At 36.5% G+C, this 25,831-nt stretch overlaps 1 protein-coding gene across 2 annotated transcripts in view; it reads right to left on the reverse strand.

Annotated features, from left to right (window-relative positions):
- Window positions 1-7,940: 7,940 nt before the first annotated feature.
- LOC150082046 (TBC1 domain family member 1-like) overlaps window positions 7,941-25,831 on the reverse strand; it is a 402,976-nt gene continuing 385,085 nt past the window's right edge. For both annotated transcript variants that reach the window (XM_090379078.1, XM_090379077.1), the window contains one exon: window positions 7,941-8,426. In XM_090379078.1, the coding sequence (XP_090235204.1) occupies window positions 8,001-8,426 (426 nt within the window). In that variant the 3' untranslated portion in view covers window positions 7,941-8,000. The remainder of the gene's footprint in view (window positions 8,427-25,831) is intronic.

A 25,831-nucleotide genomic window follows, 5' to 3' on the forward strand; every position in this document is an offset into this window, starting at 1 on the left:
GTGATTATTCCCTTGTATAAGGCAATGGTCAGGCTACACCTAGAGTACTGTTTGTACAGGTCTGGAGGCCTCATTTCAAGAAGGATGTAGAGCTGCTGGAACGAGTACAGAGAAGGGCAACAAGATTAGTGAATGGAACAAAGGGGTGCTCTTACGAAGAAAGGCTTAAGTTTTGCAAATTACAGTGTCTGGAGACTAGGCACCAGCGAGGTGATCTGATAGAGGTGTATAAAGCATTGAATGGTTTGAGCATGCTCGATGCTGATGGGATTCTTCCTCTCGCTCAGAATAATCACCTGAGAGGGCATAAATTCAAATTGAGGAAAGACAGATGTAGGATAGACGTGCGGAAATTTGCCTTTAGCCAGCGAGTGGTTGGTTGGTGGAACAGACTTCCATTCCTTGTCGTGGAAGTTGATAGCCTAAATAAGTTTAAGGCTCAGCTGGACAGGTATTTTGAACGAACAGAGGGGTGAAGTGGAAGTGGGTTTTTTTTGGCTGATGCTGCTTTCTTGCAAATGTCTCTACTAATGCTAATGCTAAAAACCAAGTTGCACAAAACATACAAAATTATGATAAAATTATTGATGATTTTGCTTTGACAAAAGCAAAAAAAATTCAATTAAAATAATACATCTTCATTGTATATTTTTATTTTATGTTATAATTTTAAAAGTACTATATTTTGCAATATTGTTTCCATGATGATTTTATACTAGATATATAAACATAAGCTATCTTTGATTTTTTTTTTTTTTTTTTTTTTCTTTGTAGTTATATGTATTAGCAAAGTCTTTGTAGATATAAATGAATATTTGTAAGTTTCTTTTTCTTTGATATTGTTTTTTTATATTCATTGTATTATTTTATTAGTAAATATATGCAAATCATTGATCGTTGCAATAGTAATTTTTATAAATTCATAAAGACTGACTACCTGCATATAATGATGGGGGTGTACTTATATTACTTTTGCCCCAGGCATAGGATTTCCTAGTTCCGTCTCTGTGCAACAGACTTCTGTGAAGGAATCTACTTCCAGAGTTAAATGTGAAAAATTCTGCTCCAAGTAATTTGCAATTGAATTGATTACAAAAATAATCATAATCTAAGATCTTAACATTAAATAAGTACTGCCTTAATAACTGGAATTATTATCGGAAAAATCATTCTTTTTAGAGTCAAATCTAAAACTCAGTAATACTACTAAAACTAAAATTACAAAACCATAAGGCATTATTGCAGCAAGATGGACAAGAAACAAAAAACTAAGGTTACATGGTCTCTCGATCTCTCTCTCTCTCTCTCTCTGTGTTGATAAATAGTACTAATAAGTCCAAAATGTAATCACGGTATTTAAACATCAGGGTTCAAATCAAATTCTACCTTTGCATTTAAAAAAAATAATAAAATAAAATAAAAGCTCTCTTCATACTCCTGCATGAATTTACAAGCACATTATCATTAAATGTTTTAAAACCATGGTCAACTCAAACATGTGTACTACTTGTGCTTCTGCACTGAACACTTGGTTATGTCAAGTAACCTACCTATATATATATATGGGTATTCCATGTAACCCCTTAAAGGTAATGTTTAAAGAGTTACATATGAAAAGAAGTATACAGTTGATGAAATGGTTTCAATGAATGCAAGATTAATAAATCAGGTATGACAGATGCACCTAAAAGTACAAAGCAACATTAAAGGATGCTAGTGTATATATAAGTTGTATTAGTACATTGAGTTAAGTAGGCATAAATGGATGTGAAAAGTTACATAAAGTGCCAGTAACTAGAAGGGCAAGGAAAGTAGAAAAAGAAGTGTAGTAGGATTTGTGAAAGGTGAAAGAATGTTAATATCCTAGAGATCATGATGAATTAAGAAAATTATGGGCTGAATTACCAAGCCCATAAAGTGGGGGAACTGTAAAGTAAAATTAGTACATCAAAATACTAATAAAATGCAAATAGTAAAATGAAAATGGTATAGCTGTCATCAGATATGAGGGGGGGGGAAACATTTTTGGTAAATGGTCTAATATAGGTAATGCAAAAATGCTTGATCTGATGTCAGCTGAAATAAATATTGATACATGATCAGGTATTTCATCAAGGGACTACACCTGACCATGTATCAGGAACTGTGTTTCTATACTTGTCCATATTAGTAGAAGAAAAGTGAAAGGCCAAAAAAAAGCAACGAAAATGTAATTAGCACTTTCTAATACAGTATAGACAAGATAGTCCCAAGGCAGTTTTGTCGCTTTTTTTGCCTTTAACTTTTCTTCTACTACTATGGACAAAGTATAGAAATGCAGTTCCTGATACATGGTCAGGTGTAGTCCCCTGATGAAATACCTGATCATGTTATCAATATTTATTGCAGCCGACATCAGATCAAGCATTTTTGCATTACCTACCTATATTAGACCATTTACAAAAAATGTTTCCCCCAAATATCTGATGACAGCTATACCATTTTCATTTTATTTATATTTTATTAGTATTTTGATGTCCTAATTTTACTTTACAGTTCCCCCACTTTATATTGGCCTGGTAATTCAGTCCATAATTTTCTTAATTCATCATAACCTCTAGGATATTAACATTCTTTCACCTTTCACAAATCTACTACACTTCTTTTTCTACTTTCCTCACCCTTCTAGTTACAGGCACTTTGTGTAACTTTCACATCTATTTATGCATACTTAATTCAATATATTAATAAATCTTATATATATATATATATACACACACAGGTAGTTCTCAACTTTACGAGTTAATTCGTTCCTAGCATGTGCTCGGAAAGTGGGAATTAAATCCAATAGACAATGTTAAAAATAGGGGTTACGTTCTCAACAATGAAATTAGTTAGCTAATTAATTTATTTTTAAACAATGATTGATTTATCCAAAGAAATTAAAACGTAGCCAGTAATATGAAGAGAATTATAATAATAAAGAAATTATTTATGACTTACAAATTTTAAAGAATAGTTATTCTTCATCATCAACTAAATGCACACTCGTTGATCACTTATTATTGGCTTGGCACTCGTTGGTTTGTTGCACAAGGAGTCGTCTTCTTCAGAAATGCTTCAAGAGGTGTTTGTTTCCAAGATAATCTATTTTCTTTATAAATTTCAATAGATGCATAAGCATTTTTTTAACGGAACACACAAATTGCAACTAATGCAATTTTCGCAGAGTAACAAGTTTACGAAGCTTTAAAAAAAAGAATGAAGAGAAGATTCTGAAAATTTATTTATGTTTTTATACGATTGAAGATTTCAGTAAAGGAGAAACACATTTCACCATAATAACGCAAAAAACCACACAATTCCAGCTATCGGTATTTTAGCAAATGCAATAACATTGAGTTTACCACCCGTTTATAATTGTTTGGAGTAACAGAAAAGCCCAATAAACCGGAAAGTACAAATTGTTTTTATTGTTTTATGGTCTTCACCGCCAGAAATGTGATTTAGAAAAATGTCATGAAGGCGTTCAAAATTAGTTCTTATAACAGAACGTATGTTGTTGTTATTTGACTTTTAGGAGCATTAGCAACTAAGGCCATATTGCTCCGAGGATATTCGGTGATCATTCTCTGACCTTTCTGCATCCTCTGTATTTGGTGGTCACGGGCTCGAACCCCGGTCTAATCAAGAAGTGTGTGTGTGTTATGCACTGCTGCTCCTGCCCACCTGGCTATGGAGGCACCAACAGAGCATATGATAACGATGAAAGTGTAGTGCATTTCTTGATTTGAATTGGTAACTAATACAATTTGCACTATAAAAACGACCTTTTAGAGAGTTATATAGCGAAAATTTCAACTTCCGGGGGTCATGGAACAAATTGCCAAAAAACAATGTGTTATTGGGTTCACATTAAGATATTTTCACGATACGATGGTGTCTCTGGAATGGATTAATATCGTAAAGCTGGGTACACTGTATTGTATAGCTATGCACATGGTTTCAAATGCGGTATTTATGAATGTTTAACATTCATTTTTGCAATTAATGTTCATATTTTCGATTTTGTTGATATTTGATACTTTGGAAAAAAAAAAAAAAACTCGTAAAGCGAGAACTGCCTGTGTATATATATATATATAAATATGACTGCATTTCAAAAGAAAGGAAATTATGATAAATATAATTCAAGAAATTTTAAATATTCTGGTGGAAATGCTTACAGGCAATTTGAAGATTTTTACAGGTTTTCTGATTGCAATTTCCAATTTATCCAAATTTTATCAGTTGTTTTATAAAACAACTGTTAAAACATATTTACTTAAAATTCATTAGTCTTGAATGTTCACTATTAATTTTATTTGTTTATTTGAAATAAAACTTGATGTCATAAACACTCTGTGGAATAAAGTGATTTATAAGTTTCTTCACTGATTATACATCAGTCAGTAATGGTAAAGAAGCCTAACTGTAAAACAATCTCTTAATTTTCATCAGGATAACTCAAAAATTAAAATTACACTTTCACATGTAAGAGACAGCAAAAATTAAAAAAATAATTCACTGCACATATAAAATGAAGTGGGGCTCACATCTGGTGAGTATGGGCTTGGCAACCCCAAGGTCCTGAGCTGGATATCATCATTCTTCTCTTTCTTGATGATGCTTTTCTACTCTCTCTCTCTCTCTCTCTCTCTCTCTCTCTCTCTCTCTCTCTCTCTCTCTCTCTCTCTCTCTCTCTCTCTCTCTCTCTCTCTCTCTCTCTCACACACACACACACACACACACACACACACACACACACACACAGGGGGTAACTTGGGAATTTTTTTTTTTTTTTTTTTTTTTTGGGCTGGTGCAGCATAAGCCTCAGGCTTCCTCGTACCATGTGGCTAATAATAATAATAAGTGCATCAAGTAACCTGGTTACTATAAATGCTTAAAATTTCAGTAGAGTAAGTGCATTTCATATTCTATTTGTGGTTAAAACTTTACAAAATCTAGTGACTTATGTGATCAGACTCAATGGAAAGCATTTTATAGAAAGTATTTTAAGTTTATTGCTTGTTTATGGAAAAGAAAGAATTCAAAAATTTTACTGGTTAAAAGAACATTATAATATACAGCAGGGGTGGCCAACGAGTCGATCGCGATCTACCAGTCGATTGCGGATTTAATTTTCGTTGATCACAATGAATTTTAAATATACAGTCATCCCTCAATTTGTGCACCTTGTGCAATGAAATTTTTGAGATGGTAGATCGCGGCACATTTTGAAGGAAAAAAGTAGATCGCATCACAAATTAAGTTGGCCACTCCTGATATACACCATGTATTATGAAAGAATATTTTAGCTGTTCATGTTTTATGTAGCAAATGCTGTAATATTTTTTTTAACTCACTGCTAATTGTTTAAGGTTAAATATCATTACATTTAGAAATCATGACAGAATTCAAAAATTTATCAATTCAAAGTCACTTTTCTTACATTTAGCAGAAGGGACAAAAAGAAAAGAAAAAAAAACTCTTAATTTAGCACATTTAGAAAAATACCAAATTGGTGGAAAATATGAATACACCAGTAAAGATCTTGTTTTTATTCATCAGCAGTTATGAGCCTCAATGATTTAAACATCAACTTTATAGTTATGAAGAGCAAATTAAGCACTGATCAGGAGCACAGTTAACCAAAAACATGTTAAACATAAAAGGTAAAAAAAAAACCAGATCAGAGTTATTTAGTTATTTGGTTTTTTTTTTAGGAGCATTAGCAACTAAGGCCATATTGCTCTGGGATATGCGGTGGTCATTTCCTGACCTTTCCGCATCCTCCGTATTTGGTGGTGACGGGCTCGAACCCCGGTCTAATCAAGAAGCGTGTGCTACGCAGCCAGATCAGAAAAGGACTTTCAGTTTATCTAATATTAAATTAATATTAGTAATTACTATTTGAAATATGTTTAATTAAATATCCTGACGAAAATAATTTGAAAAATTAACAAATACAGTATATTATCATTAAATGCTTAATAAGTGCAGAAAGAAAGTCCTAAAAGTAAAAACAGTATTAAAAAAACTTATTTTTCACTATTTTAAATATATATATAAATTTATTGAGATCAAAATAATTTAAGAGAATTATTTAGCATTTACCATAACTATATATTCAATTTTCCAAAAATTAGCACATCATTTATTCATTGTTTCTTAATAATTATATAAATTTTTGCTTGCCACCAATATGTTAAATTATAAAATTGATGTAAAATAACTTATATTTTAAATAACCATAATATGAATACAAATAGAATGTACCAAATTTTTTTTAAGTTATTTTCTTTATTAGAGTTTTTTTAAATAATCACCCAATTCATCTGGAAATTCATATTCTTCAGGATATGAAAATTTACATAAGAGAATATATTAATTATTTATAATATTTAAATGTCATATCTTTTTAAAACTGAGTAACAGTTTTAAAAAGTTCATTCTTTCTTTAACATTCTTTTTCTTACATTCTTACTTTAGTAAAAACAAAAGAGACCAAAAAATTTGTCTGAGGCATATTCACTTGGAAACTATTATTATAAGTTTTATATCAGAACATAAAATTGATTTAATAATTAAAGAACAATATTTTAGAATTCAAACAAAAACATAAGATTTATTAATTTTCTCACTTTCTGAAGATATTATTTATGGAAAGTACCCTCTTAGTTTTAACAATAATCTTTTAATAAGTTTTAGCTATGTACAACTTTCATCTTATTTCAAGGATAAAAAAGGATTAAATTTTTTTACCTAATAACCGTAACTATGGTATTTATCTTATTCTTTTAATAATTAGTTGCTACTTCCAACTAGTTATTAAAGTTTCTAGAAATGAAAAACAAAAAATAACTTAGAGGACTATATTATTCTTGTAATAACTAAGCAATATTGCATTACTGTTTATAGAAATTGCCAAAATATGCAATATTTTAAAATGTTCATGAAAATTAATACTTGTTTTCTCATTTCCTGAATTCTTCCCACTAAACTGATGTTGACATAAGATAAGAATCTTTTTTTTTCTTTCTTTTTTTGAAATTATGGAAATGACTGACACTTACTTATCAGCACTAAATGAGATGCCTTTCACATATTCTATTTATAAGCCCGAAGTACACATTTATTATTGCTTTTCTTGATACACTTTTTCCTACTGTTTACCCAAAAATCAATTGTTTCATAAATTTACTTCAAGAAATTATTACACACTGATGAAGCAATTTAATAAAATGTACTATATCTTCATTTAGTAACAGTGCATTCTTTTATACATCATATTATTCAACTATTATATCAGACAGTTTTAATTCAATAAATATGGAAACTTATATACATATCTTTAGTTACTGCATAAATATATGCAAACTAAATAAGCTCTTCTCTTTTTTTTTGTTGCACAGAGATCATTTTAATCAACTTTTCTGGGAAATCATGAACACATGCCATGAAGTGAAAGACAATTATAACTCATATAGAGTTATATTACCTAAGGAGATAATTCTTGAAAGTGCTCAATAATTAAGCCTATTGGTCAAATCTGTTATTACACTTCAGGTCCTTCACTCACAGATCCAAAGAAAGTGCTCCCTCACCCATCTGGCAAACAATATACTAACAAAGCAAAATTAAGGAAACATTGAGATACATACACTTCAACAAAAATGCAAGCTTTTCTTGCTGAGAAAGTATACAACAGGTATTGTACATCATATAATTGAGTAATTAAGTCAAAGGTGAGCAAATACCATTTCAACTGCTATCTTCTTGGTATAATCAAGGTTTAAAGGAACTGCAAGAAAACCTGTAGTTCTGAAGCTGCTACTTCAGCACTTAATGATCCACTTTACATTTCTGAGCCATATTTATTTAGCCAATATGGATAAAAAAAAAAATGAAAGAAATAAAGCAAAAAAGTCATAAACATCATCATGAACTACATTACAATAATTTGAATATTACATTAACAATTACAGACTACTTCCAACATCTGTACTATGTATGCTAGAGCTGCTATCACTGCTACCAGTTCTCTGCAAAACTGGATTACAAAAAACTGAATTGTTATTCTCTGTTTCAATGTCATTCATAAAATCATGCTGATGTTGTTTGAAGTCTTTTACCAAGTCAATTAGAGCAGCAGCTTCTTCAGCCTCTCCACCTGACAAGGCATTTATGACAGCAAGAGATGGTGTTCTCCTTCCGTCTGGAGAACACAGATCAGATTCAATATGAACCACTTCCAGTTTCTCCAGTTTCTTCCTCATTACTTGGACACTATACATTAAAGCATCACGTTCCTCCACTAGACTATGCACTCTAGCTTCTAAGTGTTTTATGGTGCTTTGATATGATGCAACCTGTGATTCTAGTTTTTGAACTGCTGAGTATGCCACCTGAAGAGAAAAATTGATGTTTCTTTAAAATATTTAATATAATAAAACTTAAAGCTTTATTGCCTAAGTAATAACAATCTATTTCAATCATGAGTTATAGTTTTAAACACTTGAAATTAAAATATTTTTTACCTAGGTAGTAATAAAATATTTTTATATAATTGAAATTAAAATATTTCATACTAATATCTACAGGGTGTCTCAAAAATATTGGTACAAATGTTTAGGGGAGGTAGGTAACATCTAAAGGAATGTGAATTGCATAGGAACTCTTAAATCGGTACACGGCGCTGTTCATCAGTTCGCGAGAGGGAAAATTTCTGGTTTAATCATTCAAGCAGTAGTCGCTGCACGAAGAGCATGCATTGATATATGAACTGTGAGCTGGCAGACATGCACCTAGTGTATGGATTAACAGAGGGCCCACACAGTGTGCACCCCCATGCAGCACACCATCGCTTCACAATAAATGTGTGTGCAGGTATGGTTGGTGATTGCTTAGTCGGCCCATACCTGTTACCACCTCGCACGAACTCCGCTAAATATTGGATCTTTCTTGAACAAGTTCTACCAGGGTTACTTGACGATGTTCCAGCAAATGTGAGACGCAACATTTGGTTTTAACATGACGAGACGCCCGCCCATTATGGAAGGTGTGTTCGTGACCATTTGAACAGGCGTTTTGGGCGTCGATGGATTGGCTGGTGGACCCATTACCTGGTCCCCATGCTCACCTGATTTATCGAGCCTTGATTTCTTTCTATGGGGGGTCCTCAAATCTATCGTGTATGAATCGCCTGTGGAGACTGAAATGGATCTCGTGGCGAGACTCATCTGTGCAGCTGCTACTGTCAAAGAAACTCCAGCTGTGTTCGACTGTGTCCTCCAATCCACGCTGTGTTGGTGTCACGCATGCATCGCGTCTCAGGGTGGAACCTTCGGGCATCTGTTGTAACATCATGAAATGCATCCATCTCATACTCCATTGCTAATATGTCAAATAAATGTTTGCCATTAATTACTGTCTTGTGTCATTTCGGCTTCTTGTGCCTCTGCTACTACTTTCCCGTGACGTTTCCGTTTATGGGTTCCTATGCAATTCACATTCCTTTAGCTGTTACCTACCTCCCCTAAACATTTGTACCAATATTTTTGAGACACCCTGTATATTATATAGAGGTTATTACTATAAAAAAGAAAATGAAATGGCTGTAATCCACAAAATACTTCTGCAGCCTATTGCAGTCTAGTACTATAGATTTCAATGCGTATAGATTTCAATACTTTTGTGAGAAAACATAAACCTCCTAGTATAAGATCTATTTATAATACAAGAAAGTTGGTCTTCACCAAACAGAGATAGGTGGGATCATGGGATCCCCAGACTTAGTACTGTGCTTGGGTTGGAGGTTGAGAAGACGAAAGAAGATATTTGTCGACATTGAACTTGAACTTCTGTAGATTGTAATTTTCGGGAAATATGTATGACGGAAGGTTGTTCCAGAAAACGGCAGTTGAATGAATAAATGAGGAAGATGAAAAGTTGGTTCTTTAGGTTTGAAGTTGGACAGTAAATGGATGTTGGCTGGTGGCAGCACGTCTTCGGACTGTTTTGAAAGAGAGAGTGGGAATTATAGAAGCCAATTCAGAAGAACAGTACCCATAGAAGTATCTGTAGAAGAGGCATGCAGCAGAAACAGTACGTCTATGAGAAAGCAAGTGGACAGACTCTGTTAGAGATGAATCATTAATTAACCTAACTGCCCTCTTCTGAATGGAATCAAGAAGCCTGAGAGAGGTTTTGGGGGCACAACTCCAGATGTGGGAACAATATTCCATGGCAGGGCAGATTTGCGATTTATACAGAGTGAGCAGCTGTTGGAAGAAAAATAACGCCCAGAGCGAAAGAGAAAACCAAGTTTTTTAGATGCAGAGGAAGCAATATTTGTAATGTGCTTGTGTCAAGAGAGATTAGAAGTCAGGGTAATCCCCAAAAGAGATATATCAATTTGTCTAGAAATCGGAGTGTCACTAAAGATAAGCATAGAAGCAGAAGAATCCTTTTTGCGAGATATAAGACAAGACTAAGTTTTTGAAGGGTTGAAATCAACTAAGTTGTCTTTGCCCCACTGGAGAATTACCTGAAGATCGGCATTTAAGGAATTGGTAGCAGACTTTCGAGAAGTTGAAGCTGATTGAGCAGGACAAGGTTTCTCAAAATGGAAAGTGGAATGCAATGTGCTATCATCGGCACAACTATGGATAGGATTTCCAGTCAATGGAAGAAGGTCATTAATATACAAGAGGAAAAGAGTGGGAGAAAGAACTGAACCTTGGGGGACACAGGCATTAGTGGAGAAGTTAGAAGACAGAGAGTCATCTACCATCACCCTTAGTGAGCAGTCAGAGAGAAAACTGGATAACCAATTACTAAAAATAGTTGGGAAACCATAAGATTGAAGCTTGTTTAGAAGACCTTTATGCCAAACACGTTCAAAAGCCTTTGAGATGTCAAGAGCAACTACTTGTGTTTCACCGAACCTTTCCATTGAATTAGTCCATAAATGGGTAACATAAGCCAGAATATCACCAGTGGATCAACACTGACGGAACCCATACTGGCGATCGTTGATCAGACGGAAGGTTTCTAGGTAGTTTAAGAGTTGGTGGATAATTAATTTCTCCATTACTTTAGAAAGAGTAGAAGTAATTGCAATGCGACGATAATTGAATGGGAGGGATTTGTCACCCTTTTTAGGAACTGGCTGGATATGAGCAAATTTCCAAGCAGAAGGAAAAACACCTTTGGAATAAGAAAGTGAAAAAAGGCGGCAAAGAATAGGAGTAAGTTCAGGAGCACAGGTTTTGAGAACAAGTGGAGAAATACCATCAGGACCTGGAGCTTTCTTAATATCAAGATTCATCAAAATTCTTCTGATATCGTTTTGACGGAAAACCACAGGAGGCATTTTGAATGGAGTGTGTTGGGAATGGTGGGAGGTGTTTTACCAAGATCATTAATACATGAGCTGGAAGAAAAATGGGATGCTAGCAGGTCAGCTTTATCCTTGGCTGAAGTGACAACTGAACCATCTGGTTTGGACAGAGGTGGGAGCAGAGATAGACAAAAGTTGTGGCCAATAGCTTTGGTAAGAGACCAGAATGCTCGGCTACCATTAGGGAAAGAAGCAAGTTTTCTACTCTTAGCCTGTTCAAACTCTAGTTTGGACCGATTAATAACTGCTTTACAATTGTTGTGAGCTTTGGTATAGGCAGAAAATGAAACTGAAGAATTAGAAACAAGCCAATTACGATATGCAACATTCTTCTCTTGAACAGCCTTAGCACATTTATTGGAAAACCAAGGTTTAGATAAAGGACGAAATTTTAAAGTGGAGTGTGGGATAAAGGATTCCATTCCTGCAAGCATAATTTCACTGACACGATCTGAGCAAACGTTGACATCAGAAGTTTTGAAACAGTAATCCGACCAAGGAAAAAAAGAAAAGAAGTCTCGCAGGTCATCCATTTTGCATTCTTGTAATGCCAAACAACACGAGGTTGGGAATAGCCATGAGATAATGTTCCATTGGAGAAGAGACAATCACCAAGTTGTGATCTGAAGTGCCTAAAGGACCTCTCACTTCGACTGTTGTTTGTGAGAAAAAGATCAAGCGTATTGGCTGTATGATTAGGATTGTCCCGTATTCTTGTAGGTAAATGAACAATCTGTGCTAGGTCGTTAGTAATTGCAAAAGCCTCAGCATCTCGACCTGCTGGGTCGGTGTGACTAGAAAACGGAAGCCAGCTGGAGTTGTGAACATTAAAATCACCAAGGAAAATTACCTCACTGTTAGCAAAGTTGGACTGGAGAAAGTCAAGTTGCAAAGAGAGGAACTCAAAGAGCTCCAAGTGATTAGTGGAGTTGGGAGAACGGTAGAGACAACAGATGAATTTGGCACAATGAGGTAGAGAGATTTTAAGCCAGAGAAGATCAAAGAGAGGAGATTCCAAATTGCCAAGTCTCTGACAGGGAATATCAGAACGGACATATGCACAAGTACCATCTTTGAGGCGAAAGGAATCATACAGCGAATAATTTGGGCATCTGAGATGAGAAGTAGTTGAATCGACCGATAACTGAGATTCTGTCAGAAAAAGTACATGTGGTTTGGCAGACTGCAAGTGCAAATGGGCATCGATGAGATTAGAATTGAGACAACGTATATTTGTGAAATGAATTATGAAGTGCTTGGGAGCTTTAGATCTTTTTGCAGATAAGCTTGCTCTATTAGTTTGACAATTCATGGTGTATTCAATAGTAAGAAAAAGTAGGCGGGACATGCTGTATGAAGTAATGAAATTTTTGGATATGGCGTACACGTGGTAAGAATATACCCAGATCCTTGACATAACGTGGCCTCGACAATGCTCCCCGCATACACACTACTCGGACTCCCTCCAGTCACTATCTGGCAGGGTAGAAGTAGCGAGATTATACACTAGCTGATCCGGAATCCTCCTAGAGAGTTACCAATAGGTTCGGTCCAGTGTACTAACTAGCGGCCGGCCTGTGAACACCATTTTAGAGCTGTACCCTCGAAATGTAAGGAATATTGGATCTCGCCACGACGTTCATCATAACATCAAAAGTCATCAATCATACTGCATGATGGAAGAGATAGGGAAGGGTTGACCGGAACTGAGCTCTAGAGCTAAACATGGGTTCCACCACTTCAAGCCTCCAATAAGCAAAGTGGTGGTATTGCACCGGTTGATGAGAGTCATCTACCACCTAGTACTGCCTGGTAACATAGAGGGGCGGCGTTCCTCCATGTGGTGTGGGCGCCACACCTCGACCCCTGCTTACGTTGGTTCACACCTGGGTGGTCACCCACCATGTACTTGTGCATGGAGGTTATACCCAGGATTACTAACAGTCTCACCATCGTGAAGGTGTAAGCAGAGCATTTGGCTGTCACAGACCGTCCTGACTTCGCCAAAATTGGGTCCACTTGACTTGAGTGTCACCCGAATATCAGTTCCATCAACGTTTTAGACTCCCAGGTAGCAAGTACAGCTTGTCTGACATATCTGTGAGAATGTCTGTGACAACCTCAAGGACCAATTATATTATATTATATTATCTTGTTATATTATATTTTCTAGGGCTATATTATCTAGAGCTAGTTTTATTGCATACAATTCTGTGATAAAGATACTGCATTCTGTAGGATGAGACAGCTATTGAAAAAGCAGAACAAACTGCTCCAGCACCTACAGCTTCCTCTGTTTTGGAGCCATCTGCATAAATATGAAATTTCTCTGTGTTTTCTAAGGCATGGGCTTCATGCAGTTGCTGGAAGTTGTTGTTTGGCAGGGAGCCTTTTCTCCATCTCAGAAAGAAATTATCACAGAGAGGTGAGTATTGAATCCAGGGATGCTCAGGAGGAGCAACATCTTCAAGGATATGCTGGATGTTAATATTCTAACTAAGCATCAGTTCTTGCAATCTAATACCTGCAGGGCAGTTTTCATTAGGTTTATTACAGTATAGCATTACATACTGAGGGTCAAACAGGTATTCCCAGCAAGGATGAGATGGAGTGCAGCATAGCTACACAGTAAGGATTTTTGTCTGAGGTGCAATGGGGATTCATTTGCATCAACATACAGGCTGTGGACTGGAGACGTTCTGAAGGCTCCCGTGGCTAAGGGCACTATGTTGAACATTATTCAAACGTAACAAGGAACTGTTTCTTTCTTGTAGAGTCATAGACAGGTGACCCGTAATCTAAGTGGGACCGGATTAAAGATGTCAGAGTGAGTGTCTATAAGCACCCCAAGAGTTAGAGGAGACAGCTCTTGAGATGTTTATTTTCTTTAGACAGGCCATTCTAAGGTAGGCTATGTGATTGGAAAAAATTAAGTTTACTGTCTAGATATAAACCCAATAAACGAAAATTTGGTAAGACAAATCAGATTGTTTTTTAAATATATTTCAGGATCTGGATGTAATTTTCATATTTTACAGAAATGAATTGCAGTCGATTTATTTTCTGCTAATGAATAACCATTCCGTTGCACCCATTCTATTCTAGCTATGGATAGTTGAAGTTGACTTTCAATGTTATTGTTTTGTTTTTTTTGTTTTTCGTTTTTTGGGAGCATTAGCAACTAAGGCCATATTGCTCCGGGATATGCAGTGGTCATTCTCTGAACTTTTCCGCATCCTCCGTATTTGGTGGTGACAGGCTCGAACCCCGGTCTAATCAAGAAGTGTGTGCTACGTACTGCTGCAACTTCCCACCTGGCTACGGAGGTGCCGACTTTCAATGGCATTCATAGTTTGTGACTGACAAGAAATAATGAGGGCATCAGCAAACATATGATTCAACTGTTTTTGGTATGTCTCGTGTAATATTTGTAATTCTTATTGTGGATAGTGTTGCACTCAGGATGGAACCCTGCGGTACACCCTCCTCTTGTTCAAACAATTTGGATATACTGTTCCTATATCTGACCTGAAATGTTCTGTAGTGTAGGAAGTTTTGTATAAATTGGGTTAACTGCCCCCTCAGACCAAAGGTCCTGGAGGATACCATATCGCCAAGTGGTATCAAAAGCTTTCTCAATATCGAGATTGACCATAACCAGATGTTGTCTCCTTATGAAAGCATTGTGGATGTTTGCTTCTGCTTTAGTCATCACACCTAAGGTTGAGTCGTTTTCCAAAATCCATACTAGTTTTGGTTTAGCAGATTGTTTCTTTCTAGAAGCCATGTTAGCCGCTTGTGGACCATTTTTTCCTAAGACTTTGCCTAAACAGCTAGTCAGCAATATCGGCCTGTAATTATTCGGTATGGTATGATCCTTATCTGGCTTTGGAAAAGCCAGTACAATTGAATGACGCCATGAGTGCGGATAAGTATTTTCTAAATATATTCGGTTGTAGAATTTCAACAGGGGGCTTATTGCTTTGTTATTTAACTTTTTTAACATTATATAGCATACTCCATCTGGACCGGCAGCAGTACTTGATGTTTTATTGAGAGATTCCAAAAGTTCCTTTAGCGTGAATGGCTGATTGTACGGGTGAGATGTATAAAAGTTTATACATCTTAGTATAAAAGTTTATTTTATGTTGTTCTGCAGTTGCCTTAATTTTTTGGAAGGTTTGGCTGTATATGAACACTGCTGATATACTAGCGAATGACTCAGCTAATGTGTTTGCTATTTCTGTTGGAGTGGACAATTCCTGCCCTTTCCAATTCAGGATTGAGGCTGGAGGCTGCACAAATTTACCGTTAAGTGCTGGAAGCAAAACTTATCCAGGTGTCTTTCTTTGTTTTTCTTCTTATTTGGTGGAATTTAGCCTTGAGTCTTTTAAAGTTAATAAGATTAGCAGTTGTAGGAAATTTGCGAAACAAATTCCAAGCTCGATTTTTTGCCTCTTTAGCATGTGTGCATTCCTGATTCCACCAGTAACTACTCTGTGTTTCCCAGGCAAAGATTTAGGTATTGCAGAATTTGCAGCTTGTAATATCTGATTCGTTATATGATCAGTGATGCTATCTATGGGCTGGGACTGGACTATCTCATCATCAAACCGGATTAGGGAGGAATATTCATGCCAGTTTGCCTTACGAAATTTCCAAGTGGATTGCTGCAATAGAGACAAGTTTACTTGTGTTTGAATATTGCAAAGAATCGGTAGCTGATCACTGTTTAGTGGGTCATCGAGAACTGACCACTCCATATTGGCATATATGGAGGGAGAACAGATTGAAAGGTCTATTGCAGTTGTGGATCCTGTAGAAAAATGTACATAGGTGGGTTCACCAGTGTTTAACAGAGTAAGGTTATGAGCATCAAGCAGCGATTCTATTATTTCACCCCTTTTGTCAATTTTTGGAGATCCCCATAGCGGATGATGAGCATTGAAGTCACCCAGTAAGCAGAACAGAGATGGCAGCTGATCTACTAGGTTTTCTAAGTCATCTGAGGAGAAAGTAAAATTAGGAGGGAGATATATAGAAGCTACTGTAATGTTGATATCAATTACAATGCACACTGCCACTACTTTAAAAGGAGTCTGAAGAGAAACATGTTTGGATGGAATGTTATTTCTGACAATAATAGCCACCCTTCCATGAGCTGGCATGTCAAAACTCCTATCTCATCTAAAGATGGTATAATTTTTGACGGAAGGACACACTCATGAATTTAGAAGAGTTTCCTGTAAGGCTATGCCAGCTTGATTAGATCCTGCAAATCTTTTGTATTCCGAAAGCCTCTGCAATTCCATTGAAGGATTTTTTCCATTATGTGGCTTTATGTGTTGTTTTTGGTTCTGACTGTTTTTTAGTTGTAGTTAAGTGCTTGAATTTTTGATCAATTTTTGTTTTGTCTTTCTTAGGAAAGACGGAACGGGTCACATCCATCTCATCGGTTGCATGTAATTCTAAAACGGCATCTTCTGAATCATGATATTTGTCGATGTCCATTCCGGTGGTGGGTGATGATTGTGGTTTCATGGTTTCTGTCACTTTTGATTTTATTGTTGAGGAAACATCTGTTGGTATGGTAATTGGAGTATTACTAGACTGCTCACTTGTTTTTTTGAAATAGAAAGCAATGAACGTGCCCAGTTCGCAATTGATATATTTAGAACCGATACTTCAGTTTGGATCCCTACAGACTGTAAAGGTTGAGCTGCTCTGGCATATGTTTGCTTTGTCTTTGTTTTGATTTTCTGTCTTCTTGCTTCTGAGTATGTCACTTTGTTCTCTACTTTATATTTTTGAATTTTTTTTCCTTGCTTCCATAATTCACGTTTTTGAGAAAGCTGGGTGGTTACCCTTACAATTTGGGCAAAGTAGAGTGGTAGTGGCACAATCAGATTGGTTATGATCTTTTGACCCGCAGTTAGGACATACTGCCTCACCTCGACATGCAGTCTAGGAGTGTCCGTATTTTTGGAATTTGTAGCACCTGATGGGATTCGGAATGTATGGTCAGACACAGCAATGAAGGTAGCCTGCTTTCACAGATGTTGGTAAGTTAGGAGTGCTAAAAGTAAGAATTATGCTCCTTGCTGGACTGAGAGTACCGTCTTTTCGGAACATGATTCTCCTTGCTTTTTGATCATGTAATTCTTGGACAATTTACTCCTCTGATACAAGTAATAAGTCCCATTCTGTTATTACTCCCTTAGAGGAGTTTGTGGCATGGGGAGTAACTTTTATTTGGTGTCCTCCAAAGGTGGTGGTGGTGGTTGTTGTTGTTATTTGGTTTTTAGGAGCATTAGCAACTAAGGCCATATTGCTCTGCCAAAGGTTGTGAGCTTTAATAGCTTCACAGAATGTTGAGGTTGAGTAGTCTCTACCATCTATTAGATGATAAATTTTTAAAATTGACGAGACTGCTCTGTATTGGAAAAAAATGCAGGATCAAATGTAAAGAATATCTCAGAGAGAAAAAAGTTATGGCAGTAAAGGTAATGCATGGTTAAGAACCCTCAACCTCTTCACTGGCTATCACATGACATCAAATGATTTGTACCTAGTACATTTGGAATTAACTCTGCTTCATAAATGCCAAATCACTTTAATTTTTCAAGGCTTACTTATGGTGCTCCAGCAGATGGTTTGTTGTTGTTTTGGTTTTTAGGAGCATTAGCAACTAAGGCCATACTGCTCCAGAATATGCGGTGGTCATTCCTTGACCTTTCCGCATCCTCCGTATTTGGTGGTGACGGGCTTGAACCCCGGTCTAATCAAGAAGCGTGTGCTACACACTGCTGCTCCTTCCCACCTGGCTACGGAGGCGCCCAGATGGTTTGTCTGGTACAGTAAGCTTCTTCATTCTGCATCCTGAAGAAGGGTAGTTACACAGTAACCCAGAAAAGTTACTATCTCTTACATACTGCCTACTGGAAGAAATACATAGTTGCAGTGGGACCTCAACTTACATTGCCAAAGGGTAAAAGACAATGGCAGGTTTCAATTCTTCAACAAAAGATAGGGCCATGCTCTTGCTTGTGGCTAATGCGGCGGGAGATTACACATTAAAATCACTGCTTGTGTACCATTCTGAAAATCCTCGTGCATTTAAGGGCATCAATAAAGCCACCCTACCAGTACATTTCTGGTCAAACCAGAAAGCATGGATAACAATATCTCTCTTTAAGGATTGGTTTAAATGCAGTTTCATTCCCGAGGTTGAAAAATATTGTAAAGACAACGATGTTCCTTTCAAGATTTTGCGTCTATTAGATAATGCTCCTGGACATCCTACGCATCTAGATGATTTCAATTTGAACATGAGAGTCATATTTCTACCACCAAACATGACTTCACTCATCCAACCTATGGATCAGGGTGCTATTTCAAATTTAAAAGCATAGTATTTACCCACAACATTTGCTCAGGCATTGTCTGCCTGAGCAAAATGTTGTAGATGGTGAGAAAAATTTTACGTTGAGACTTTTGGAAATTTTACAATACTTACCACACCATCTTAAACATTAATAATGCCTGGGCAAAAATTACTAAAAGTTGTTTAAATGGCGCATGGAAGAAAATATGCCCAAGGCACGTAAAAGGCTTCGAAGGGTTTGAAAAAGACAAATCATATGAAGAGGTTACTGATAAGATTGTAGAGGTTGCAGAACTACTTCAGTTGGAGGTTGTTGCCAAAGAAGTAGAGAAGTTAATAGAGAAAGAAGAGAAGGAATTATCTAACGAAGAACTTATTGACTTGCAGGCAGCAATAGTGAAAGAAGAAAATGCTGACAAAGCTAAGATGAACCAAATGAGCAGTTGAGACGCTTCATCACCAGAGAGGTGGCAATGGCAAGGTTTGAAAAGATGGATCCTGACAGCAAACAATTCTTAAAAGTTAACAGAGGGGTGATAATATGCTTGCTTGCTACAAAGATATCTATGATGAAAAGAAAAAAGCCACCGTCCAGTCATCCATTAATATGCTCTTTCATAAGGTTGAGCGGCTGACTCCTTCTAAATCTCCACAGCCCTCAACCTGTGCAGTGCCGTATTTATCAGCTGAAGATGTCTATTCTGGCAATGATGCTCAAGAGGTAAAACTGACTGGTGTTATGCCTGTCTCCTCTCTGTTTTTTTTAATTTTATAATTTTGAAATTTTTTTAAATTGCATGCTTTTGTAATTTTTCCTGTGCATGAGATAAAAAATTGAATAAATACAATAAATAATTCTATTTACATGTTCAAACATTTATTTTTTGATTCAATCAATTCAATGAGCACAGTTGCGAGTGCCGCACAAGCATGGAGGAAATTCCGCCTTACGTAGAGTTCCGTGGAATGCAACCCTTACATAAGTCAGGGAGTTCCTATATTCGTACATAAGCTCTCAAAAGAACTAACTTATTAAGTAAATTGCTATTTACTCAAAAAAAATAAAAATCAGTATATGGTATATACTTCCATATTAACCCATATGGCCACTTTAACCCTGAACAGCATAATTATTGTCAGTATAAAAAATAATTACAGAGGATAATAAAAGCTACTGGTTCTAGAAACCTACTTTTACACATAACTGAATTATTCTGCTGATATACCAGAAATATGATACAAGCATAGATTATTTAAGTTGCTGTGCTGCTCAAAGTAAGCAGTAGTTAAGTGAGTTGAGTTTTTATTTCTTGTGCAAAATTGGAATTTAGCCAAGTTACCATGTTTAACTTACAGAAATAACTCATTCCATGTCTTTACACAAACAGCAAACACCTCTCTATTTTTATTACCGCAAAACACTCGAAGTCATTAAGTACCATACTATATGCTCAACTGTATATATAGTAAGCAGTATGAGAAGCACTAATTTAGTGGCTAATTTTAATCTTGAATACATTTTTGCTCGATAATATAGTTTATGCACTGTTCATACTCACATACAGGATCACCCTAGGAATGTAAGGAATATCTCATAGAAAAAAAAGTTATGGCAGTAAAGGTAATGCATGGTTAAGAACCCTCAGCCTCTTCACTGGCTATCATATGACATCAAATGATTTGTACCTAGTACATTTAGAATTAACTCTGCTTCATAAATGCCAAATCACTTTAATTTTTCAAGGCTTACTTATGGTGCTCCAGCAGATGGTTTGTCTGGTACATGTAAGCTTCTTCATCCTAAAGGAAGAAGGGTAGGTAACAGTAACCCAGAAAGGTTAACCCAGAAAGGTTCCTATCTCTTACATAATGCCTACTGGAAGAAATACAAATAGTTGCAGTGGGACCTCAATACGTCACTGAATCTTCGTAAGATTCAGTGACATACTGAGGTCCCACTGCAACTGAGTCTTCATAAGATTCAGTTGCAGTGGGGAACCTTTTTGAAAATCTTGAGGGGAGGAGCAGAACTCAGTTTCACCTCTGAAAAACATGATAAATATTAACCACTTATGCAATAGTAGAAGTAGTAGTTATACAGACTACTCTTGAGTTCTTGTTTTAATTACTTTATTATATATGCAACTTTATATGTATCAGTCTATTACTTCTCACAGGTGTTAAATTTATGTAAACAGATGTGTGACAAATGTCAGGAATCTTATTTTAGTTAGCTTTGATGTCTCTTAAATGTCTTGGTAAATGAAGGAAACCTATATGTAGTATAGCATTAAAATTGAAATGCATTTTAAGTTAAAACTGCCACATCATAGGGCAGAAAATTATAATAGAAAAGAACCCTGTGTAGAAATTCCTCATTAGAGTAGGGATTTCCTTGAAAACTTGCAATTATTTAGCTATTGCATTCATTAATAATTACACTGGGTGAACAGAAATCATGGGATACCTACCTAGTAACGGGTAAGCCCACCTTTCACCCGGATAAGGGCAGTCACGCGCGAAGCATTGAGTCCACTAGTTCATGAAAGCATTCCACAGGTGTTTCCATCCATGCTCATTGCACAACTGTCCATAATTCCATTGCATTCCTGGGTGGAAGAGCCAAAGCTCGAATGGACCTTTCCACAGCATCCCAAAGATGCTCCACAGGGTTCATGTCCGATGAACGGGGAGGCCATTCCATGGTGGTAAAATCTTCGAACCATGTTCTAGTCACTACAGCTCTGTGAGGAGGCACATTGTCCTGCTGGAAGAGTCCATTGCCCTTTTGCCCTGTGGGTGCACAATGACCATGAAGGGATGAAGATAGTCTGCAAGGATGGACACATAATCTGGACCATTCAAAGATGCATCTAAGCATACCAGAGGTCCCATGTGCCAGTTGAACATGCCCCTAAACCATTACCAACTGTCCACCTGCCTGAAAAGTTCCTTGCTGATATGACAGGTGCATAGCTTTGTGCGGTTTTCACCAGATATGCACCCTCCCGTCTGCTCGAAATAGCTGAAAACTGGACTCATCGGATCAGGAGACCCATCTCCAATCATCCAAAATCCAGTGTTGACGTTCTTTAGCCCAGTTGAGGCAGAGTCCTGTGCCTCAACTGGCATGGGGAGTAACTTTTATTGGTTGTCTGCCAAATCGTAGGTGGTAGATGACTTTCATCAACCGGTGAAATAGCACCACTTTGCTTATTGGAGGCTTGAAGTGGTGAAACCCATGTTTAATCTCTAGAGCAAAGTTTCCGGCAGCCCCCCTCCCCCATACTTCTCCTTCAACTCATTCACGGTACTAAGTACTATAGGTTTTGATACCTTTCGTGTTTGGGGTTTTCATAAAAAAAAAAAAAAAAAATGGCAGTCAGTTTTAATAACTTTGTAGAATGTTGGGATTTCGTGGTCTCTACCAAATTTTCCATAGACTGGAGTCGCCTTACCATTTTTGGAGAACAGACTCAGTACATTTCTGAACAAGGATTGGTGATAACTTACTCGAAGGCTGGTCTGAGAGAGAGTGCAGAATGAAGAGTGATGGTATCTCCACTTGAGAGGTTGTTTTCAACCTCTTGGGTTGAGAGAAGTCATTTTCATTGTGTCTCATCTTGAGCTCAATGGCTCTAAAGGTGGATACATATTGTTATCCATCTTTGCTCCTTTCAGCCCTGGGAGAGTGGAGTTCTTCACCCAGGTTACACCAGCTTTGCCACAGGGAGGCAGGAGCAGTGCCACTAGAATAACCAAGTGGTATAAAAGTTAGAACGTTAATTTAAGGGGAAAAAAGAAGAAAGGTGTTTTCCCTTTCTGCAACTTGGCTAATAGAAAAGTAAGAAAACTTTTACAACTGAAACAAAAATTATATCTTTGAGAAAAAGTTCTAGAAATCACTCAGAAAATCACTTGATCACTATAATGCTTGGCACTCGGGGCCAATCAGATTGTATAAGGTCTTGAATGGTTTGAGAAAGTTCAATACTGATGAGATTCTCCCTCTTGCTCAGATTCCGCACCCGAGAGGGCATGAATTCAAATTGAGGAAAGACAGGTGCAGAATAGATGTGAGAAAATTTGCCTTTAGCCAGCAGGTGGTTGATTGTTAGAACAAACTTCCATTTGTTGTTGTGGAAGTTGACAGCTTAAATAAATTCAAGGAAAACTTTTGGAGTGAATGGGAAGGGGTTTTTTTTTTTTTTTTTTTTGGCTGATGCTATATAAGCTTGTTTTCTTGCATCATATGCTTCTACTAATGCTAATGCTAAATAATAATATCTAATTTATTTAAAAATTTTGTTCCCCATGGTAAGTTTCCCTCCCACTTATTCCAATCAATTAGGGGCAGATTGAAGTAACCCATAATAAGACATTCACACTTGCTTGCCAATTTGATCTGCATGTAGAGACTCTTGTCATATTCTTCACACTCTTCTGAATTATTCAATTTCAGAATGGCTGACTGGCCTCTGCTCAACCTAGTTTCTCAGCAATATGGACAAGCAGCTCTCTGATGCTGTTAATGACATCTATGTCCTCACCAATAACCTGATTAACAGTGTCCACTCAATTATATCCGATACTGTTCCTCAATCCCATCTGACAGCGCGTTCTACCTAACCGCACTGGTTTATGCCTGTGCAGGTAGGTAGAGCAAATTAATACATAAAATTAAATCCAAATAATTCTATAGAAACAAGTATAAGCAATCCGGTGACAGTCGATACTATGAAATATTCAGCCAATTCTGCAAAGAAGTGAAAATGCTCATATGAAAATCTTATAACACGTATACAGAGTCGGTTCAGGATAGTCTACTTACTCACAGAGATATTAAACCATTCTGGAATTTCGTGAAGCATAAGAATATAACCAGTAGAAATTTACAACTCCATAACGTAGATGGAATTCTCTTATTGGACAAATTCAATATTGCTCAAGAGTTGGCCAAACATTTTTCCAGTATCCAAACAAATGATACATTGAGACTTGCCTCATTTCCTGACTTCACACCTTTTTTTTTTTTTTTTTGATTTGGTAGTTGTTGGCGCATCGGCTTCTGTGGCCATATTGCACCTCCCAAGGTTTTTGCAGTACTTTGATCCAAGCCCGAGGCGGGAATCGAACCCGCGACCTTTGGGTTGCCGGGCAGGTACTTTACCCACTCGGCTAGCCCGGTCGGCTGACTTCACACCTGTTAAAGATGATATGCTCATCAACCTCTCTATCATTCAGATGAAGATTTAAAGTCAGCATTAAAAAGCATGAAAAATGACTATACTAGAGGTCCAGATTACATTCCTGGTCAGGGCCGGCCCGAGCTACGGGTGAGCTAATGCATTATGGCCTTGCTGCCCTTGTGCCGTAAAGCTATAAATAAACAAACAAAGCCTGGGGAGCTGTCGCTTTGGGGGCACATGACATTGGGGGTGTCAAAGGTTTGAGAGGGTGCATATGCTTTATGGAAAGGGGAAATCAAAAGATTTGAGGAAAGATGTGGAAGCTCTTTCTCTGTCCCTTTCTTTCTCTATAGTGCAGTAAACAGTCAAAAATGCATCAGCCACGTGGCATACATCCAATGCAAAGGCCCTCCGCCTTTCAAATATTTTAGCAAAAATGGATAGAGAACCCAGGAATACCAGAATAACCGAAAATATTCTCTCATACCCTTATCAAGTACCTGATAAAGACTTAAGTATTTTGTAATTTATAAATAACAATAAATTACAAGATACGTTGCCAAATTTATGGGTAGCATTTAGAGTTATGCTGACAATTTAACTAAATGTAGCAAGTGGGGAAAGGAACTTTAGCAAATTAAAGCTAATTGAAACATAAATGTGATCATCAATGTCGCAGGCAAGATTAAATTCATTAGTAATACTATCAATTAAAAATGATGTGGCTGCAATGGATTTTATCAATGTCATTAATAAATTTTCTGATATAAAAACAAGGAAAGGAATTCATTAAATAAATTTCGTTTGGCACTCGATAAAAATAGGACATTTGGTGTAAATAAAAAAAAATTATTCTTAATTTTTTTTGTTTTGTATTTTTAAATAGCTTTGATGTAATTTGTTGTAATGTAATGTAAAATCTATATTTATTCTGCAAGCATCTACTATTAAGTATTGTCAAGTGTTAGTCTGTCTCCAAATCCTTCCATTTCCAGATGGGATACCGACTTGAAATTTCGTATAAATATATGTTATTGGCTACAATCCTATGTGTATCCCATTTCTTTCACATGAGCTGCTGAAATTTAATTATAGAAACTATTATTATTATGTAAATTAAAGGCAATCGCAACCCACTGCTAGTATTTTGATAAATGTTCTTATAAAAAACTGACTCTTTTGTAAAATTTTTATTGTTAATATGACAATTAAAACATTATAAATATTCTGGTTTTTTTTTTTTTTTTTTTTTGTGTTTATGCTTGTCTTTTTAACTTTTCTCTAGCAAAAATGAAAATATTAACTCAATAAAAACACCTTATTTTTTTTTTTTTTTATCTGGAAGAGGGTGCAGGAATGTCTCCCTGCCCGGTGCATCAATATACCTCGGGCCAGCCCTGTTCCTGGTTTATTTTGGAAAATGACTGTCACTACCTTACCCCCCCCCCCCACCAATACTTCAGATCTTCAACTTGTCTCTCAGGCTGAGGAAGTATCCCACGTACTTTAAGCATGTCAATATAGTTCCAATTTTCAAAAAAGATGATAAAAATGATGCAACTGATTACAGACCCATATCCTTGCAAAAGAGAGTGGCTAAATTCTTCGACACAGCAGTACACAAATATCTCTTTGAATTCTTCAAGCTTTTCATCAATCAGAATCAACATGGTTTCTGCAGTGGCAAGTTAGTAGTCACAAATCTGCTTCCTTTCTGGCAATACACCTCTGAAGTTGATAACCACCTTCAAGTTGATGCAGTTTGGTTTGGAGTTTATTGGCGCATCAGCGACTGAGGCTATAATGCGCCAAATACCGGTCATATATAAAAAATGA

Source organism: Mastigoproctus giganteus, chromosome 8 (assembly GCF_048544385.1).
Source record: "Mastigoproctus giganteus isolate SK-2022 chromosome 8, ASM4854438v1, whole genome shotgun sequence".
In the NCBI taxonomy this organism is placed as follows: Eukaryota; Metazoa; Arthropoda; class Arachnida; order Uropygi; family Thelyphonidae; genus Mastigoproctus; species Mastigoproctus giganteus.